General features: G+C 47.4%; 1 protein-coding gene across 3 annotated transcripts in view; it reads left to right on the top strand.

Annotated features, from left to right (window-relative positions):
- Positions 1-22213, top strand: part of LOC137527988 (ficolin-1-B-like) — a 168034-nt gene that overhangs the window by 87487 nt on the left and 58334 nt on the right. For all 3 annotated transcript variants that reach the window (XM_068249154.1, XM_068249153.1, XM_068249155.1), the window contains 2 exons: positions 3100-3153; positions 5745-5780. In XM_068249154.1, coding sequence (XP_068105255.1) covers positions 3100-3153; positions 5745-5780 — 90 coding nt within the window. The remainder of the gene's footprint in view (positions 1-3099; positions 3154-5744; positions 5781-22213) is intronic.

The following is a 22213-nucleotide window of genomic DNA, read 5'->3' on the forward strand; positions in this document are numbered from 1 at the left end:
GGTCAGATAACAGATCTCCAGGTGCATCACTGTAACTCGAGTCTGCCAGTGACTGTAGATCAGGATCGCTGTCCAACTCCACCAGCGCAGTGATAAGCCTTCTGGAGGCTGACGCCATAGCAAATGACAGGCAGAAGTCGGTGCAAACGGCAGGCAGAGGGTAGTCCAAAATCCAGACAAAAATCGGCAACAATAAATCAATCAAAGTCCAGACAAAATCAGTGCAGGCAGAAGGCAGAAAGAATAGTCAAAGTCCAGGTAAAAATGGCGGTAACAGGTAGGCAGAACATCAGCAGATCAGCAACTCACAGATCACACACATCCCAGCACAGCAGCTCAGCCACAGCCAGGGGGCAAATGGCAACATTGCATTGGATACAAACTCACTCAGAGACGGGACAAGGTCCTTCAGCACCCAAGGCTGAGACAGCAAAGTGCGCCCCTCCATCCCACCCACTCCAGCCGTCACACACTGATTGCTATTAGACTAAGAGGCGCCCCAGGGCCCCCAACATCCCCAACACTTTAATCTCTAGTTATCTGGCTTGTAGTCACTGCTATGTATGTACTTTTCTTATTTGTTTGTGCTTCAAACACAATTGGGAATGACAGCTGAATGAATTGTGCGCCCCCTCCTACACTGCGCCCTGAGGCTGGGGCCTCTTCAGCCTCTGCCTCGGCCCGGCCCTGCACTCAACTCACAACAGTAGGGTTAGGGTCCTTGGAAATGATCCAGCTCCATATCCTCTCTATACCCAACGCACAACATAGAATGTTGCATGTGTTGATCCCTGCTCCGACAATCGCTGAACAGCAGGCATGCTCAGATGTACCAAAATTCGATTTGGGTACATTCGAATTCGGGTCCAAGTAAAATTCGGATTCGTAAAAATTTGAATTCGGATCCAATCCCAAAATTCAAATTCGGTTCGGATTTCATTAATAAAATTCGGCAAAAAAAATTCGGATGTATTTTCAAAAAAAATTTCTCTCTCTCTCTCTCTCTCTCTCTCTCTCTCTCTCTCTCTCTCTCTTCTTCTTCTTCTTCTTCTCCTTCCTCCTCCCCCTCCTCCTAACCCTATACCACCAACAACACTGCATGCTGAAGCCAGCCTAGCATGTACCATTATGATCTAGTAGGGATGGTCACCGCTTTCCGCGGAATTGTATTTTCGGGAATTTTTCGGGTTTTACTTTTTCTCGTGAATTGATCCTAATGGTACATGCTAGGCTGGCTTCAGCATGTAGTGTGGTTGGTGGTATAGCGGTAAGTCAGTTACCTAACACACACTGATACTTGGGTTCAATTCCCAGCCATGGTATGTAAGCTGGCTTTTGAAAAACTACAATTCCCTGGAAGATGAGACCCTTGGAGAGAAGGAGGAAGATGAGACCCTTGGGAAGGAGGGGAAGAGAGAGAGAGAGATTTTTTTTAAAAATACATCCGAATTTTTGAACATACATTTTTTGCCGAATTTGAGAAACAGTATTCGGGTACATTCGAATTCGAATCTTTAGAATTCGGATTTGGATTCGAATTCGGCAACCATGAAAAATGACCCGAATTTTCGGGTACATAATATATTTGGAGAGCAATCCTGCTGAACAGCACCACACACGTCAATCCTATTCCCATCCTGGACTAAGTATAGCAATCCCCAGAGCAATGACGTTCTGAATTCTGCTGCAGAATGTCATTTTACCAACTATAAAAAAACATTTTTTATTTGATGTATTCAGAATTGATTTTCTCACAAACTTCAAAGTCTTTCCTCTTGTCCCCACTGTTTCTCTTAAAGAGAACCTTAACTCTGAAACAAAAAAAAGTTTCACTCACCTGGGCCTTCTCCAAGCCCCCTGCAGCTGTCCTGTGCCCTTGCAGCTCCCTGAGTGTCCTCCAGTCCCCCGCCATGGGTTGGTTTCATTTTTGGCCGATTGGCAGTCAGCCTCCGGCAATGCATCCTCTTCTTTGCCTTCCCCGCCGTCAAGCGTGTCATGCGCAGGAACAAGCGCACTACCAAAAATGAAACTAAGCCGCGGCGGGGGAATGGGGAACACTCGAGGAGCGGCGAGGGAACAGGATGGCTGCAGGGGGCTTGGGGATGCCCCAGGTAAGAGATACTTTTTTTTTGTTTCAGAGTTAAGGTTCACTTTAACATACCCTGGAGATTCTAGAATGTGCAGGGGATTTGCTAAAGTTGTTGGCCCATGGCTTTAATGGCTGTTGTACTGTTTACTTTGTATTGTTATACCTTGTAGTCTGTTGTACAGCGCCACAGAAGATGCTGGTGCTATATAAATCTATAATAATAATAATACATGGAGGAATTGAGATCTCACCATCCATTTAGAAAGCGGTTCTTTGAGAGTGGTTAGGATGAGGTGTGGCTTACCACAGGAAGTCGTTATGGCATTTTCTTACTCTGAAGACAGCTGTGATTGGTATGATCCACTCTGGAGAGTTTCTTTTCCCGTGCTTTTACTTTCTCTGGACTGAGAAGTAAGTGAAGCTCAAGAGGCTAAACTACTAGAAAGCTTAAAGAGAACCTGTACTGAGTAAAATTATTTAAAATAAACACATGAGGTAACTTCAAATGAACATTACATAGTTACCTTGCCATCAGTTCCTCTCAGAAGCTCACCATTTTCTTCTTACAATGATCCCTTCCAGTTCTGACAACATTTTGTCAGATCTGAAATGTATAAGTTGCTGTCAGTTATATATCAGTTGCTGTCAGTTACAGCTGAGAGGAGAACTGATGTGTCCATGTTTCCCTATGGCTCAAGTGGGTGATATTACAGTTTAACAGTGTGCTGATCAGGAAGCTGTTATGGGGTAACGGCCATTTTCGAAATGGAGGATGGAGAATTCCATTGATCACAGTGGACAAACAGGACGCAGGAGAGGAAAAATAGATTGAGGAGTAGGCTACACAGGAGGTAAGTATGACTTGTGTATGTTTATTTTGACTTTTAATTTTCAGTATAGGTTTTCTTTAAAGTTTGTATGAAAAGGGAGACATTTCCTTTGAGGAAAAGGATGGGAATGCAGTTTTCTTGTGTTTTTCTCAAATTACCCTTGTTCCCTTTTTTCTTTAGGAGAACCAGGTATTCCGGGGCTCCCAGGAGCACAAGGACCACCTGGAAGTAAAGGTACAATAAGCTTTTTACTAGAAGCATTATGGATAATAGTCACACCATTTGCAGTGAGTGTTTGTGTCTGTGAGTCACATATATATAAAACAAGCTATATACATTACTGCCAGGTTCACTTAATTATATAATTAGTGTAGATTTATTGCACATATATAATCCTGCTATCCTTTAGAGAGGACACACAGCCCCCTCTCCCCGCAGCATAACAGCTACACTTTCTTTGGGAGGGGGAACCAATGTAATTGCTTATTGGTGGGAAAGTTTTCTTAGTTGCACTGTCTCTGCCAGACTGAAAAGCTGTCATTCATTTCATTCTGGGTATGATGTTTTTTTTCTAAGTTTTTGCTTGCTAAACTTAGCTTGTTACACATGTCCCTGATTTCTCCTTTTTGAGAGCAGCGCGGTCACAGAACAGCTTCCCTGATACTCATCGCAGTGCTTATATTGGACATGCATGTGGCAGACCTGATGAGCATGTTGTGCACAATACTGATTGCTGTTGAGCAGTTGAGGTGCACAGGATGGGAGAGGAAAAGACAGGGAACATGGGATGGAAGAGGGGGGAGAGGAAAAGACAGGGAACACGGGATGGGAGAGGGGGGAGAGGAAAAGACAGGGAACACGGGATGGGAGAGGAAAAGACAGGGAACATGGGATGGGAGAGGGGGGAGAGGAAAAGACAGGGAACACGGGATGGGAGAGGGGGGAGAGGAAAAGACAGGAAACATGGGATGGGAGAGGGGGGGGGGAAAGACAGGGAAACCCGGGATGGGAGAGGGGGAGAGGAAAAGACAGGAAACATGGGATGGGAGAGGGAGGGAGAGGAAAAGACAGGGAACACAGGATGGGAGAGGGGGGAGAGGAAAAGACAGGGAACATGGGATGGGAGAGGGGGGAGAGGAAAAGACACGGAACACGGGATGGGAGAGGAAAAGACAGGGAACACGGGATGGGAGAGGAGGAGAGGAAAAGACAGGGAACACGGGATGGGAGAGGGGGGAGAGGAAAAGACAGGGAACACGGGATGTGAGAGGGGGGAGAGAAAAAGACAGGGAACACGGGATGGGAGAGGAAAAGACAGGGAACATGGGATGGGAGAGGGGGAGAGGAAAAGACAGGGAACACGGGATGGGAGAGGGGGGAGAGGAAAAGACAGGGAAACCCGGGATGGGAAAGGGGGGAGAGGAAAAGACAGGGAACATGGGATGGGAGAGGGGGGAGAGGAAAAGACAGGGAACACGGGATGGGAGAGGGGGGAGAGGAAAAGACAGGGAACACGGGATGGGAGAGGAAAAGACACGGAACATGAGATGGGAGAGGAAAAGACAGGGAACATAGGATGGGAGAGGGGGGAGAGGAAAAGGCAGGGAACACAGGATGGGAGAGGGGGGAGAGGAAAAGACAGGGAACACAGGATGGGAGAGGAAAAGACAGGGAACATGAGATGGGAGAGGAAAAGACAGGGAACATGGGATGGGAGAGGGGGGAGAGGAAAAGACAGGGAACACGGGATGGGAGAGGGGGGAGAGGAAAAGACAGGGAACACGGGATGGGAGAGGGGGGAGAGGAAAAGACAGGAAACACAGGATGGGAGATATTAGTTCACCTGATAAACGAAGGTTACCATGCAATCACGCGTGCTTTTAACGTGAAACAAAAGTTCATTTATCTGGTTTGATTCACTAAACCGTAATAGGACAAATATCACACGTAAACGTTTGCGAGCAGCAGAGCGCGTGATAACTGCTGTGACGCTGTGGCGCTGGGATAGCAGTTATCACGCTTTAGTTAATCAAGCCCAAAGTGTGTTATACTGGTTGTGCAATGCATGATTTGTATGCAACCCTTACAGTCGAGGGGCGGTCCAGGTGGGAGTGATAGCTGATTGGCTGCCATGTGCCTGCTGACTGGGAGGTAAGGTGTCAAAGTTTAGCTCAATGATGATGTATAGGGGGCGGGTCGAACACGCCATGTATTCGCCTGAGGAGGAGAACAAGAACACCGCTTGTTCACAGTGAAAAATGTGCCGGGAAAATAGTTTGACCATCTCATCTTTGTGCAGTCAGATGAGATGGGACATGTTAGGCTAGAGATCTAGATGGCTGTGACATGTGAAGATTTGTAGAGTCCTGAAATGCAGTAGTCCTATCGGCTACTCAGTTTTGTCATTTGCTCATTCTGGTACATATGCTTACTTAACCCTTAGAGCACTACCCTTCAAAAGTGAACTTAATATAAACTAAGGGCTCGATTCACAAAAGCTGGTTGAACTCGATGGACGTATGTCTTTTTTCAACCAAAATAACTATGTAACTATGTAACAATGATCACGCTTAAAGTTTAGCTCTGCGCGGTTCGCACGAAACATCGCAACGGTTGCAACGTTTTGATCGCATCCGGTGCGATGTTTGACGCGCACCGCGCAGCACTAAACTTTGCGCGCGCTAACTTAGCACGCAAAATTTTGCACATCCTAAAAAGCTTTAGGCGTGCTAAGGGGCTTTTAGGTGTGCTAACTAAGTTAGTACCCTTTTGTGAATCAAGCCCAAAATGTCTAATACATTTTATTGTATTCTTTCTCAATACAGGAGAAAATGGACCGGCTGGACCACCAGGGAATAAAGGTAACGTGTCATGTGTCATATAGTGTTGTCAATATTTCAGCCATCCTATCCGTGAGACCCCCATTCAGTATACAAAGTAACACTCCACACCCTATGTACTACAGCAGATCCAAACATCTGCCAATGTCCCCAGTAGGACTATCAGATGTAATCAGGGCCGGTTCAAGTAACAATTGGGCCCTAGGGCAAAATTGGCCTGGGGGCCCGCCAACAGACATCCCCCGACCAAAAAGCGTCATTAGAGGCCCTTTGTTGCAGCTAAATCTCCCTCCTGGGCCCCTGAGCTGGCTGCTGACCCTCCCCCAATCACCTTCCAACTTAACAGACTCTGCAGAGCCCCTTAGAGCAACAGTTAAGATGGGGAGGGACACCTTGGGGGCCCCTACAGGCTCTAGGGCCCTGGGGCAATTGCCCATTTTTTCCTATGGTAGCTCCGGCCCTGGATGTAATCCAGCAACCAGGGAATAGAGGTGACATGCCATGTGTCATATAGTATTGTCAATATTTCAGCTATCCTATCTGTGATACCCCATACAGTATACACAGTAACACTCCACACTGGATGCACTATAGCAGATCCAAACATCTCCCAATGCCCCCAGTAGGAATATCAGATGTCATCCAGAAAACCTCAGATTTTGTATAATTGTTCCCCATTAGGTAGTTAAATATTACAGATCCTCTTGGTCATATTGGAACATTGTGAGGACTGTTGCTAGCAGTAGGGGTGAGCAAATATGCATCTGAATATTTTCAGAGGCATATTTGCCTGCCCAGCAAAATTTTGGATGAAGCGCCCCTCTCCACTAATACAAAAAAAAATGCAGCATATCACATAGAAAGGCAGTGTCACTTAAACATAACTAGACAGTTACCCAGCTTCTGTGCTAGCTGGTTTGGCTTTTTGGCTGGTGGGGCTGGCTTGGAAGTTCCCCCATGGCATTTACGGACCTTCTAGTGGACCTTCTACTATGCTCTCACGGGCCTTCCACTGAGGCACCACAACTCCCAGCATGCTGCATAGAAGAACCACAGCTCCCTGCTTGCCCCATAAAGGCATCACAGCACCCAGCATTGACACCACAGCACACAGCATGCCCACATAGAGGCACCACAGCACCCAGCATAACCCTGATTGATGCACTACAGCTCCCAGCATGCCCACCATTGAGGCACCACAGCTGACTCTGCCTGGGGGACATCCGGGGCACCCCAGAAGAGATCCGGGGCACGTGCCACTAATCTTTGGGGCTAGCAATGTCCTTAGTGCTAGTCCTCACTGGCCATCAGAGACTTAGGGCCTGATTCATAAAGCGGTGCAAAGTGTTTGCACGCCTGTGAAAAGCCCTTTATCACGCCTAAACTCAGTTTAGGCGTGATAAAATGAAACTCGCGCGAAATTCCCACGCGCAATCGCGCAGCGCACGGTGCAGTGCACGCGATGCGACCATTAAACCCTATGGGCGCTGCACGTGGAATTGCGCAATTGCGCGCGCAAAACTTTGCGTGCGGGACTTTGCGCGTGATAACCAGCACAAAGCGGTGCTAACTCAGCGATGCAAAGGTTATCACGCCAAGTCTTTTAGGCATGATAACTGAGCTATCACCGCTTTGTGAATCAGGCCCTTAGTGTAGTGTAGTCGTCAGTCAGTTTCCAGCAGTGTCTGTGTGCATTTTGTGTTTTTTGTTGTTTGTCTGTGTCCCCCCCCCAAAAAAAAGGCCAAGCCCCCCCCCCCCCTCTCCTCCAATCCATGGACAAGAAGCCTTTCCCCACCTCCGGTGAACCAGGAAGAGGTGGAGGTGGAAAACGCCCGGGGGGTTCATCGTGGCATCTGGGGGTTTCATTTTAAGCAGGGGACCCCCAGATACCATCCCCCTCCCCAGGAGAAATGAGTACAGGGGTACATAGTACCCCTTACCAATTTCCACAAAGGGTTAAATGAAATAAAAACATAACAATGAGAAAAATCCTTTATTAATCTTAAGTAACCATAAATACTTACTTGCACCTTTAAAAAAATGTCCCCACGCTAATTGCCTCAGAAATGGCCCACGCCAATATCCTCTAATGAGCTTGATTGAAGATCTCCACTACACACCCTGCACCACACACACCGCTCCTCGGTGCAGCTCTAGCTATACTAAGTACAGATGCAAAAGCATCTTTAAATTTGGCTCCAAGGATCCCCATTGGTCTTTTAATAGACCAATGGGGAGCCTTGGAGCCAAATTTAAAGATGCTTTGAGCTCTGCTATAATAAGTATAACAAGAGCTCCATCCTCCATTCTCCTTCACAGCTCCTGTTCTCGTCCCCGCCCACCGCACCTATAGCCCACCCACGCCATCCCCTTGGAGCACCTATAGCACCCTTAGGCCACCTGTACGATGGCAGAGGCCACCTATACTTGGCTTCCTATACTGGGGGCGCCTTCTTATCCTGATGGTACAGAGAGTCACAGAGGCTCCATTCACACTATGTCTAGAGCCTCACAAATCCACTGGAGCTGCACAATTAAATTAATAAAAATCATGTGGGGTCCCCCCTCCCGAGCCTCTTTAACTCCTTGTTCCCATTCAGGCTGAGAGAGCCAGAATGCAGAGCCCTGGCCCTGGCCTATGGACAAGGGTCTCTCCTCAACCTCCAGTGTCCCAGGAGGAGGTGGGGGCTGTCAATGCCTGGGAGGGTTCATGGTGGTATCTGTGAGTCCTCATTAGGTATGGAACCCCCAGATACCCACTCCCTCTTCAGGTGAAATGAGTATAAGGGTACTGACATACCTCTTACCGATTTCCACAAATGCAACTACAAAAAGGTAATTTAACGATCTTAATTAACCATAAATACTTACCTTTCCTTATGCTGGGCATACATGGCTCAATTTTGCCGCTCGATTATCCTGCTCGATCGATTTAGCTATCCGAATTCGGATTCAGATACCGGATTTCTGTAGAAATCCGGATAGCTATCTGCGGATAGTTGGCTGGCAATGTCTGTTAAACAAGGTGTGTATGATGATCTGCAGATTTCATAGACTATGAATGCATTTTGCAGGAACAGATCTTTTGCCGGAACAGATTTTTTGCAGATACTGATCTGTTGAATGTGTACAGCATCTGTGTGTGCAGCATCTTGCCAAGATTTTATCTGATGAGGAGCTCAGTTCAATAGAATAGACTGTGTAGAGTATGGCTCTCATACTACATGGAATAGGATAAAATCGGTCTGTCTTTTCTAAAGACTTTTATCTCAAGTGTGTATGTAGCATAAGCCCTGGCACCCAATCACAGAAAGGAACACTGGCCACCCCCCTTGTATAATAAGGAGGGCTGCCATGATGAGACAAATCATCCTGGCTTGCTGAATGCACACTGAGAGACATGCTCCAGTGCTGGTGGCCTAGCAAGGGCTGCCTGTACAGAGTTATAAACCTAAAGCTGTTCATTGATTAACCCCTTCACTACTCTATAGTAATCGTTAATTAGCTAGATTGATGTCTCATAGAGTGACAGTTAGAGTGTGTGCTGCACAGCTGCAGTGCTGCTAGGCTTAGGGCTTTACACACTAATAAGCTCAGTGAATAACCCCTTCACTATCACTACAGTATAGTTAAATCATTAATGTGTTAGTGTGCACTAGTGTCTTCTCCTCTGCTGTATGACTGTCACTCGCCACTTGCCAAGTGTCACGTGGCACTTGTCATGTGTCACTTGGCACGTGTCACGTTGCACTTGGCACGTAGCACTTGGCACGTGTCACTTGCCACATGTCACGTGGCACTTGCCACGTGCCACTTGCCACGTGTCATGTGGCAAGTGCCACGTGACACGTGCCAAGTGCCACGTTACACTTGGCAAGTGACACGTGCCAAGTGCCAAGTGCCACGTGCCACGTCCGGCATGCTCCTGGCACACATAACACCTGCTGCTGTTGCATTGCCCTGCTCCTGCTGCCTGTGCAGCTCCCACCGCCAGGCCAGGGTGCCACAGGCCACTGATACCACCTATATTTAACCCAAAACACAATTGCTGCATAATTTTTTGGAGGTGTCTTGGATGAAAACTGTCATGTCCCAGTTATGCTGTTGGACTTTGGACACAATGGGCTTGATTCACAAAGCAGTGCTAACCTACTTAGCACGTCTAAAGTCTTTAGATGTGCTAACCAGGGTGCTAAGTAGGTTAGCACCAGATGTCTCAATCAGATCGCGCGTAAAGTTTTGTGCGCAAAGTTTTGCACGCGCAAAGTCCTATGCGCGCTAAGTCCCATAGGCTTTAATAGGCACTTCGCGCGGAGCGTTTAGACGTGCTAAGGGGGTTTTCACAGGCGTGCTAACAGTTAGCACCGCTTTGTGAACCAAGCCCAATGTGGGCTGCACGACCGTTGTCTGGAACCTAGGCCTAATGTTAATTGACAGCCATTTTTTTTGGGAGGGGGGGGGGGATTTGAAGTCCCCACATCATCAAATGCTCCTGGCAGATGTTACACCTGCTGCTGCTGCATTGCTCTGCTCCTGATGCCTTTGCTGCTCCCACCGCCAGGGTGCCACAGGCCACTGCTGCTGTGCTGATACCACCTATATTTAACCCAAAACAAAATTGCTGCATAATTTTTTGGAGGTGTCTGGGTTGAAAACAGTCATGTCCCAGATGTGCGGTTGGACACAATGTGGGCTGCACGACCGCTGTCTGGAACCTAGTTCACGCGGATATCTAAAAGGCCGGATTCAGATATCCGAACTGGATCCGGATATCTAGGTATCCGGATCCGGATCAATTTGGATTTTAAAAAACACTATCCGAGCATTCCTGGCCACAGGCCGCTGCTGTGCTGATATTATTTAACCCTTTTAAAAAAGAATTATGCTACATGCCACATTTACCCTAAAAAACGCTTTTAAAGCAATTTAAAGGCCACTTCCGGTTTTTCTATCCAGATATCTGAATTTGCCAGGATATCCCAGATACTGGGGTCGGATATCCGATTCGGATTTGGATCAGAAAATTTTGAACTGGGATATCCGACCCGTATCGGATATCTGGGTATCCGGATCCGGATTTTGAAAAGGGGTATTCGAGCAGCACTGGTAAGATTAACCGCCCCTTGCCCCCCTGCACAGGTGATGTAATTATCTGGATGAAATCCAAATTCGTTATTTGAGCATGCCTGGCTGCATGTGTCAATCCTTGCTCCAATCACCGATAAACAGCGCCATACAAGTCCATCCCATTCCCCAGCCCTGGACTTCCTATACTAAGTATAGCAAGTAGTGATGAGCGTACAATTTTGTCCGTAATCGAAAATTCGTAATTTCACGAAATTTCGTGATTATGCTTAAGTTTATAATTACAATCGTTTTTTGTAACAGAAACTAATCAGAATTTCATGTTTTAAAACTCAAATTTGGCCATTCTCATAATTGTGTTCCAGTCTAGAGCCTCCTGATGCATTTAAAGTGACAACACCTGCAGGAACTTTTGCATTATGAGATATTCACAGTCGCTAAAAAGCCCTTCCTAAATGGTACATATAGTACCTAAAATATAACTTTTAATAAGTTTATTAAAATTACAACTGGGCCACACAGCCACCACCAAACATATAACGTGAGTGGGGCTCTGGCTCTGATTGGGCTATACGTTGTGTCACTGTTACTATGCACTATTGAGCACCGCACCTTTTTTATTTTCCTGATGAAGACTAGAGATGGCTCGAACCTCTGATTTTCGGTTCGAAACCTCGAACACGAACATGCGAAAAAAGTTTGGGTTCGCGCAAACTTTCGAACCGCAATAGACTTCAATGGGGAGGCAAGCTTTGAAAACTAGAAACATTTATGCTGGCCAGAAAAGTGATGGAAAAGATGTTTAAAGGGGTCTAACATCTGAGTTTTTGCATGGCAGGGTGGGATACACGCCAAAAGTCCCGGGGAAAAATCTGGATTTGACGCAAAGCAGCGTTTTAAGGGCAGAAATCACATTGCATGCTAAATTGGAGGCCTAAAGTGCTTTAAAACATCTTGCATGTGTTTACATCAATCAGGGAGTGCAATTAGAGTACTGCTTCACACTGACACACCAAACTCACTGTGTAACGCACCACAAACAGCTGTTTGTGTAGTGACTGCCATGGTGGAGTGCAGGCCATAGCGGTTTTCCAGCCCATATGGTCGCCGGGCTGTGGTAGTTCAATAACAGAACAACAGTGACTGTCCAGCTGATCAAATTTGGTCTGTCCACAATTAATCAACAACCTTATTATCTTTGGTGTGCCACCCCCACCCGAGACACTCATATAGCCGGCGGTCATTGCTTCATTGTTATAAGCAAGCCCCTTCACCACAACAGGGTAATGATCACGAAGGGGAATTGACACATGTACACGCCTTTTGTTTTGTTGTTGCAGCTGCAGTGCAGCCAGAAAAATTAGGCAGCCATGTACACGCATCAGAAAAATTACTATAGCGGCCGCTGCTAGCAGCGACCTTAAAAATTCAGGAATCCGCTAGGAGTCCTGGACCCTGTGGGTGGTGGCGGAGAAGGCAGTCAAGCAGCCTGCAGGCAGAGATGCGGTGTGAGGAGCGACTTAGTCATGGAGCAGGCAGTCACACGGCGTGCAGGCAGAGATGCTGTGTGTGCGGACTTAGTCTTCGGGTGGACAGTAGTCCTCAGGGATCCATGCCTCATTCATTTTGATAAAGGTGAGGTACTGAACATTTTTGTGACCTCTTCTCAGTGACAATGCCTCCAGCTGCGCTGAAAGTCCTTTCTGACAGGACACTTGAGGCAGGGCAAGACAGAAGTTGGATGGCAAATTGTGACAGCTCTGGCCGCAGGTCAAGCCTGTGCACCCAGTAATCCAAGGGTTCATAGCTGCTCACAGTGTCTACATCCACACTTAAGGCCAGGTAGTCGGCTACCTGCCGGTCCAGGCGTTGGTGAAGGGTGGATCCGGAAGGGCTAAGGCGAGACGTTGGACTAAAGAATGTCCGCATGTCCGACATCACCATGAGATCGCTAGAGCGTCCTGTCCTTGCCTGCGTGGACATGGGAGAAGGATTACTGGCAGTGGTACCTTTATTCCATTGTGATGTGACATCACCCTTAAACGCACTGTAAAGCATAGCAGCCAGCTTGTTCTGCAAGTGTTGCATCCTTTCTGCCTTCTGGTGATTTGGAAACATCTCCACCACTTTGTGCTTATACCGAGGGTCTAGTAGCGGGGCCACCCAGTACAGCTCATTCCCCTTGAGTTTTTTTATACGGGGGTCTCTTAAAAGGCTGGGCAGCATGAAACGCCATCTGCACAAAGTTGGATGCAGACGTACTATCCATCTCCTCTTGCTCTTCCTCAGTGTGTCTGCTTGGAGGGGGTAAGTCCACCACTGCCGCCTCTAATTACCAAGTTTTGGCTTTTAAGCTCCTTTAAAACCCCTTTTATCCTTTTTGCGCCTCTGTTCTCTCTTACATAATATTGTATCCACCCTTGGTGGAGGGTTGCGACCCTTTCTACTATCTACAGAGAGAGACTTCTTATTCCTGAGTGGGGACAGGATAATCTCCCCACCTGCCTTTACAGTGGTTGCCTATTGGTGACCCATGTTTGTGAGTATAACAACTATTACTCTTTGTCATTACCCCCTTTGTCAATACATACTACACTATTGGGGCTCTTGGTGTTCCTCTGTTTATATTGAAAGTTGATAAGGCAGTCAGACATTACCAGATATCACTGAGGAAGAGCAATCTCGCCATGGTGCGCACTAGTCCAGCACGGCCGTTATAACACAAACAGCTGTTTGCGGTGCATTACACAGTGAGTTTGGTGTGTAACTATGAAGCAGTACTCTAATTACACTCCCTGATTAATGTTACCAACTAACCTGAAGGCAGAAAGGATGCTGCACATGCAGAACAAGCTGGCAACTATGCTTTACAATGCATTTAAGGGTGATGTCACAGCACAACGCAATAAAGGTACCACTGCCAGTAATCCTCCACCGATGTCCACACAGGCAAGGACAGGACGCTCCAGAGATCTCATGGTGATGTCGGACATGGGGACATTCTTTAGTCCAACGCCTCTCCTTCTGGATCCACCCTCCACCAACACCTGGACTGGCAGGTAGCCGACTACCTGACCTTAAATGTTAATTTCTGTCTTGCCCTGCCTCAAGCATCCTGTCAGAAAGGACCTTCAGTGCAGCTGGAGGAATTGTCACTGAGAAGAGAAGTCACCTAAGTCATGACAGTGTTCAGTGCCTGACCTTTATCAAAATGAATATGGCATGGATCCCTGAGGGCTACTGTGTGCCCGCCCGAAGACTAAGTCAGTCCCCACACACAGCATCTCTGCTTGCACACCGTGTGACTGGCTGCCTGCCCCAAGACTAAGTCGCTCCCCACTCAGCACCTCTGCCCGCAGGCCGCTTGACTGCCTTCTCCGCCACCACGAACAGGGTCCAGGACTCCTAGCGGATTCCTGAATTTTTAAGGCCGCTGCTAGCAGCGGCCACTATAATAATTTTTCTGGTGCGTGTACATGCCTGCCTAATTTTTGTGGCTGCATTGTAGCTGCAACAACAAAACAAAATGCATGTACATGTGCCAATTCCCCTTCATGATCATTACCTTGCCGCGGTGAAGGGGCTTGCGTATCACAATGAAGCAATGACTGCCAGCTATATGAGTGTCTCGGGGAGGGGGGGGGGGGGTCACACCAAAGATAATAAGGTCGTTGCTTCATTGTGGACAGACCAAATTTGATCAGCTGGACAGTCACTGTTCTGTCATTCAGCTACCTCAGCCAGACTACATGGGCGGGAAAGCTGCCATCACCTGCACTCTCATCATGGTGCGCACCAGTCCAGCACAACCGTCACTACATAAACAGCTGTTTGCAGTCACTGCATACCTTTCACTGCATCTTTGACTGCACATTGTATTATTTCTGGCAGTCAGTGCATACCTTTCACTTGAATGGAAGGCAGACTTGCCCTCCATAACAGAATCTTGTTTAAAGAGACTCCGTAACAAAAATTGCATCCTGTTTTTTATCATCCTACAAGTTCCAAAAGCTATTCTAATGTGTTCTGGCTTACTGCAGCACTTTATACTATCACCATCTCTGTAATAAATCAATGTATCTTTCCCCTGTCAGACTTGTCGGCCTGTGTCTGGAAGGCTGCCAAGTTCTTCAGTGTTGTGGTTCTGCTATGAACTCCCCCACCCAGGCCCCTCTATGCACACTGCCTGTGTATTTATTTAGGATTAGAGCAGCTTCTATCTTCTCTTATCTTTTACAAGCTGGATAAATCCTCCTCTGAGCTGGCTGGGCTTTCACATACTGAGGAATTACATACAGGCAGAGCTGTCTGCACTCTGCAGGAAGAAACAGCCTGACACTTCAGTGGAAGATAGCTGCAGGGGGAAAGAAACACACAAATGATCTCTTGAGATTCAAAAGGAAGGCTGTATACAGCCTGCTTGTGTATGGATGTATTTTCTATGTGTGGACATACTGTACATCAACCTACTTCCTGTTTTGGTGGCCATTTTGTTTGTTTATAAACAAACTTTTTAAAACTGTTTTTAACTACTTTTAATGCGGCGAGGAGCGGCGAAATTGTGACAGAGGGTAAAAGGAGATGTCCCCTAACGCACTGGTATGTTTACTTTGTGCGATATTAACAATACAGATTCTCTTTAAGGTAGTAAAGTCTATCAGTGTCATATACAGCAGGGCCTCAAAAGTCCTCCTGTATTGCTATTTTTGGTCACTACCTCGGGACGTGCATGCCATGCCTGCTGCCTTCCTTGAATGTGTGGTAGCTGTTCCTGCTCCTTTGTCCACAGCGTGCCTGCTGCCTTCCTTGGAAGTGTGGTGGTGGTAGCCGTTTCTTAGGCTCCCACTCCAGACCGGAATCGAACCAGGAATCCCCGGCCATTACCCGTGGAAGCCCCCTGCGATGCCTGCTGCAGTTGTTCTTCTGCCGCTGCCTTCTCCTCCTCCTCCAAAGAAACATCTTCCTTATCATCTGAGTCTGACTTCTCTTTCCCACACGACTCTTCCTCCACCCTCTGTGCTGCCGCAGGTGTTGAGGAAACATCTGGTTCTGGTGAAAATTGCTCACACAACTGTTCCTCCCGAAACTGTTCCTGTTCACAGCTTGATCCACCACTCTACACACGGCACGCTCCAGGAAGTAAGCGTACGGGATCAAGTCGCTGATGGTGCCTTCACTGCGACTCACCCGGGTGATCACCTCCTCAAACGGCCGCATGAGCCTGCATGCATTTCGCATAAGTGTCCAGTTGTTGGGCCAGAACATCCCCATCTCCCCAGATTGTGTCCTTGTACTGTAATTATACAGGTACTGGGTGACGGCTTTCTCCTGGTCTAGCAGGCGAGAGAACATCAGCAGGGTGGAATTCCAGCGAGTCGGGCTATCGCAAAATGTGGTGTCTCACCGGTACCTTGTTTCTCCGCTGAATCTCTGCAAAGTGTGCGATGGCCGTGTAAGACCACCTGAAATGCCCACACAACTTCCTGGCCTGCTTCAGGACGTCCTCTAAGCCTGGGTACTTTGACACAAATCTTTGAATGACTAGATTGAGCACATGTGCCATGCAGGGTACATGTGTCAGCTTTCCCAAATTCAAAGTGGAAATGAGATTGCTGCCGTTGTCACACACCACGTTGCCGATATCAAGCTTGTGCGGGGTCAGCCATTGCTCCACCTGTTTGTTAAGAGCAGCCAGGAGAGCTGCTCCAGTGTGACTCTCCGCTTTGAGGCAAGACATGTCTAAGATGGCATGACACCGTCGTACCTGGCATGCAGCGTAGGCTCTGGGGAGATGGGGCTGTGTAGCTGGAGAGGAGATCACAGCACCAGTAGAGTTAAACTGCCACTCAGCCAAGGATGAGGAGGATGACGACAGTGAAGAGGATGTAGCAGGAGGAGAGGAGGTGGAAGGAGGCCTGCCTGCAAGCCATGGAGGTGTCACAAGTGTGTCCGCTGCACAGTCAGCCATGTACTCCCTGCTTGTCAGCAGTCACTAGGTTGACCCAATGGGCTGTGTAAGTAATGCACCTGCCCTGACCGTGCTTGGCAGACCAGGCATCCGTGGTCAGATGGACCCTTGACCCAATGCTGTGTGCCAGAGATGACACCACTTGCCTCTCAACTTCACGGTACAGTTTGGGTATCGCCTTTTTATAGAAATAATTGCGGTCTGGTATCTTCCACTGCGCTGTCCCAATGGCCACAAATTTACGGAAGGCCTCAGAGTCCACCAGCTGGTATGGTAACAGCTGGCGAGCTAACAGCTGGCCAGCTGTCAGGCGCCGGGCAAGGGGATGACTGGCAGAAATTGGCTTCTTCCGCTCAAAGATTTCCTTCATGGACACCTGGCTGCTGTGGGCAGAGGAGCAGGAACCGCTCAAGGGCAGAGGCGGAGTGGAGGAGGGTGGCTGTGAAGGTGCAAGGGAGAAAGCGGCTGAAGATGATGCACCTGAAGGAGGAAGAGGAGAAGGAGGGTGGCTTTTCCTTTTGTGTGCTGCTTTTCCTCTAGTCTGGTGCGCTTCCCATTGCAGTTTGTGCCTTTTCTCCATGTGTCCTCATAAGGCAGTTGTCCCTACGCGGCTGTTGGCCTTTCCACGGATCAATTTTTGGAGGCAGTAAGAACAGATGGCATTGCTCTGATCTAGGGCAGACACACAAAAACATTTTCCAAACCACTGAGGCCCCCTGGGGTGATGGCACTATGGTGGCATCAGCAGCTGACGTTGAAGGGCATGTTGGCTGGCTGTACATAGGTGCGATACATGCCGCCGGACACTGCCACCAGCTGTTTCTGAAGACTAACTCCCCCTGCTTCTTTCAGCAACTCATCTCCTCCTACTCCTCTCTGACTCCCCCTCTGAACTGTCCCCTTGGTCATCTTGTCTGTTAGGATCCCAAGTGGCATCCGTATCATCATAATCATCATCATCATCCTCCCCAGCTTCGCTTGCCTCAGACACCTCCAAAACTGCACCAACAGCAGGTACTTCCTCATCCTCCTCCTCACACGTTACGTCCATAGTGTCTTCTAACTCAGACATATGAGGTGGTGTAACTTGCTTAGCGCCTTTATCTGGTTGTAACAATAATGTCTGTGAATAAGTTAATTACCTACCAAATAACTGCTGCGAAGTGTCAAATGAAGCTGATGTGGTGCTTGTAGTAGTGCTGGTGGCTGCGGAAGATGAGGTGTTCTGTGCTAAATAGTCAACCACGTCCTGACAATTTTGGGAGTTGGTGGGACGTGCCCTCTTCTGAGCACTGTACTTTGGTCCAGAGCCGCACGAAATCACGTTGGCACAACCTCCAACAGACCTGTCTGGTGGCCTGCCTCTGGGTTTGCCCCTGCCTCTACCTGTTTTGTCCATATCGGGGGGGGGGGGGATGAAGTGAAAGATATGCACTGACTTGACTAATACAATGTGCAGTCACACAGGTGCAGTGAAAGGTTTGCAGTGACTGGTATTACAATACAATGTGCAGCTGTCTCACAGGTGCAGTTAACAGATATGCTCGGAGTGGTATATTACACAGCGTGCAGTCACACAGGTACTGTGAACAATTATGCAATGACTGGTAATACAAATTTGCAGCTGTCACACACACAGGTTCCTTGAACAGGTGCAGTGACTGGTGGTATATAACACTGTGTGCGGTCACGTAGGTAGGTGGGTAGGTGCACTGAACAACAGATGGGTATGAAGTAATTGGTATTACAAATGTGCACCTGTCACACACACACACAGGTACCGTAAACAGGTGCAGTGACACTGCATGCGGTCACGTAGGTAGGTAGATGCACTGAACAACAGGTGGGTATGCAGTGATTGGTATTACAAATGTGCAGCTGTCACACACACACACAGGTACTGTGAACAGGTGCAGTGACACTGCATGCCGTCACGTAGGTAGGTAGGTGCAGTGAACAACAGGTGGGTATGCAGTTATTGGTATTACTAATGTGCAGCTGTCACACACACACAGGTACTGTGAACAGGTGCAGTGACACTGCGCGCGGTCACGTAGGTAAGTAGGTAGGTGCACTGAACAACAGGTGGGTATGCAGTGATTGGTATTACAAATGTGCAGTTTCCTGTCACACACACGGGTAGACACTGAATGTTCTGGGCCTGGCAGTGACACAGAAGGAATTACCAAGGCTGTTTATGCAACACAAATGTCTGTGGGACACACACACACAAAAAAATAGATTACAAGAACAACATAAGCTCTCAAAAGAGCTGTTAAGGATGAGGAGTGCTTTTTAGCAATAAGATCGGCAAGACGGAGCAACTTAACAAGCCTAACACAAGAGCCTAACTAAGCTTTCCCTATGTCAGCAGGTTCTCTCCCTTCTCTAATTACTGCAGCCACACGAGTGAGTGAAATGGCTGATGCCGCCTGCGTTTTATAAGGGGGGAGTGGCTCCAGGAGGCAGTGTAGCCTGATTGGCTACCCTGTGCCTGCTGACTGTGATGTAGAGGGTCAACGTTGACCCTAATGATGTAATATAGGGGACGGGTCGAACTCGCATAAAGTTTGTGGTTCACCGCAAACGCAAACCATTGAAGTTCGTGTGAATAAGTTCGCGGTCGAACCATTCGGGCCATCTCTAATGAAGACTAGGTTATGTTAATGTTGAAACATGTTGATTTTTAAGGGGTGATGTGTATGTTTAGGGGGTGTATCTTTGTGCACTTTAAATGGTGTTTATCCTTTCTTGGTAACACTGATATACCTCATATAGAAATGATTATCTTGATTGGACTACCACGTGTGCACTATTCATATGGACTTTAAGCAATTTATGCTACATGCAATGATAGTTAGATGTTTCCCTGGGAGGGCTGACCTCCCTGTCAGTTATGTATTTATGACACTTTGATGTACTCTGTCAGGGTTGTCAATCTCTGGTCCGTCTGAACTGTATCGGCTCACCACCCTCACGTTATATGTTTGGTGGTGACTGTGTGGCCCAGTTGTAATTTTAATAAACTTAATAAAAGTTATATTTTAGGTACTACATGTACCATTTAGGAAGGGGTTTTTAGGGACTGTGTTCAAGTCCCAGTGTGTGATTATATACCGTACTTACCCAATCTTAACTTTCTTAGTTGAGTGCTTTGCATTATCAGATATTGCAAGGCCCAAGATCAAGTGTCTCAGCATGCACGATCGATAAGTGCTCCTTGACAAAGAGCAGCTAATGAATACACGAAATTACAAAATTTGCGTTAAACACGAATTTGCGCAGAAACACGAAATTACGTGATAAAAATGTTGCATATCGAATTCTGAATTACTGTTTGTATGGCAATTATGAAATTACAAATTTGCGACGTAGTGGCAAAATTCGCACCCTTATTACGGAAGCAGGAAGTTACGCAAATTTAGTCTCAACACTAATAGCAAGCCCCAGAGCAACGACGCTCTGAATTCTGCTGCAGAATGTCACTTTACTGACTATAAAAAACATTTTTTCTTTGACGTATTCAGAATCGATTTTCTCAAGGACTACAAAGTATGTCCTCTTGTTCCCACTGTTGCCCTTAATATACCCTGCAAATGTAGTGGTTCTAGAATGCACGGGGCTTTGCTACTAATCTCTAAAGTCGGTGGTTATTGACAATTTGACATCACTTTAATATCTAATTAAAATATCAAATATGTATATTTTTATTTATTTTATTAAGGCGTAAATTTCGGCAAATATTTTGCCATTGACCTCCCTCTGCCACGCCACTGTCCGGGTTTTTGGACACTTTTGTAAAGAAATTGTGGCTTCAGAGATGCCCTGAAGGTTGTGGGGCTCGTCGTGAATGTTTGTTTCACTACATTTCGTGTTAGAATTCCTGAGCACATTAGTGAACTTTGTTCACAATGTTCGGCCATCCGGACTCACTATTTAGTAAGAGAAAAGACTTAGCAATCCAGGTCAGGTTTGCTCTACTATTCCGTGGGAGCTGATGTATTCTAACCCTTAGAGCCATTATTATACAGGAAGCTCCATTGTTATCTATGACCTAGGTTCTCAATGTGTGGTACGAGTAACCCAGGGGGTACTTCTTATGATTCCAGGGGGTACTCAGGCGTGATATACTTAACCAAGAACAACCATTTTAGAGTTTAAGAAAATTATAAATCTTATTTAAACACCAGATTTGTGTTTTAGCTCATTAAGAGCAATAGTGCATGCTTGGAAAATGGTTTAGGAATCAAGTATCATGTACTAGGATTAAATATATATTTGTCAAGGGGTACCTGTGATAATGTTTACTATGCTAGGGGGTACTTGGTGAGTACAGGGTTTGAATTAGGGTACATACCAATAAAATGTTGAGAAACACTGATCTATGACATACTTTAACTGCCCAGTACATTTATGGAAACTTTTACAACTGTTAAGGAGCATTGCCACACCTCCTCATCAGTGATGTTCAAACCCGGATCTGGGAGAAACCGGATAGTTGATATCCAGATATCTCCCAGTAAAGCTGTGCGGGCTGGCTGGGTGGGTGGGGGGGGGGTCAAGCTTACCTGTCTGACGTCTTCTTCGCCCATCCCTGGTGGCGGTCACGTGACTACAAACACTTCCTCCTTCCGGGTTGAAGGAGGAAGTGTTTGTAGTCACGTGATGCGCGTGGACCACATCATGGGAGGTGCCAGGGACGGACGAAGAAGACATCAGACAGGGAAGCTTGACCACCCCCGCCCACCCCGCACAGCTTTACTGGGAGATATCCGGATAGCAACTATCCGGGTTTCTCCCGGATCCGGATTTGAGCATCACTACTCCTTACCTTCTGGCGACTCCTCACTTTTTGATGACACCCTTCAACTTCTGACCACACTCCTACCTTCTGATTCTACCCCTTCACCTTTTGTCCACACCTCTTCACCTACGATCACACCTCATTTGCTTGCCACACCTCCTCACCTTCTAGTCACGCTGCCTCACCCTCTGGTCACAGACTCACACCTCCTCACCTTCTTGCCACACCTTCTCCTTTACTGATCATACCTCCTCCCCTTCTGACCACACTCCCACCCTATGATCCCACCTCCTCACCTTCTGGCCACACCAACTCATCTGCAATCCTTACCTTCTTGTCACATCCCTCATCTGCTAACCACATCCTCCTTACCTTCTGGTCACACCCCTCATCTGCTGACCAAACCATTTTGTCTGCTGACCATACCTCCTGTCCTGCTTGTAACACCTCCTAGCCTGTTGATCACACCTCCTGGCCTGCTGGCCACATCTACTGGCCTGCTGGTCACAACCCCTCCCCTGCTTGTCAAACCTCTTGGCTTGCTTGTCACATTCCTAAACTTCTGTTCACGCCCCCTCCCCTGCTTGTAACACCTCC

This window comes from Hyperolius riggenbachi, chromosome 8 (assembly GCF_040937935.1).
Source record: "Hyperolius riggenbachi isolate aHypRig1 chromosome 8, aHypRig1.pri, whole genome shotgun sequence".
Classification (NCBI taxonomy): domain Eukaryota; kingdom Metazoa; phylum Chordata; class Amphibia; order Anura; family Hyperoliidae; genus Hyperolius; species Hyperolius riggenbachi.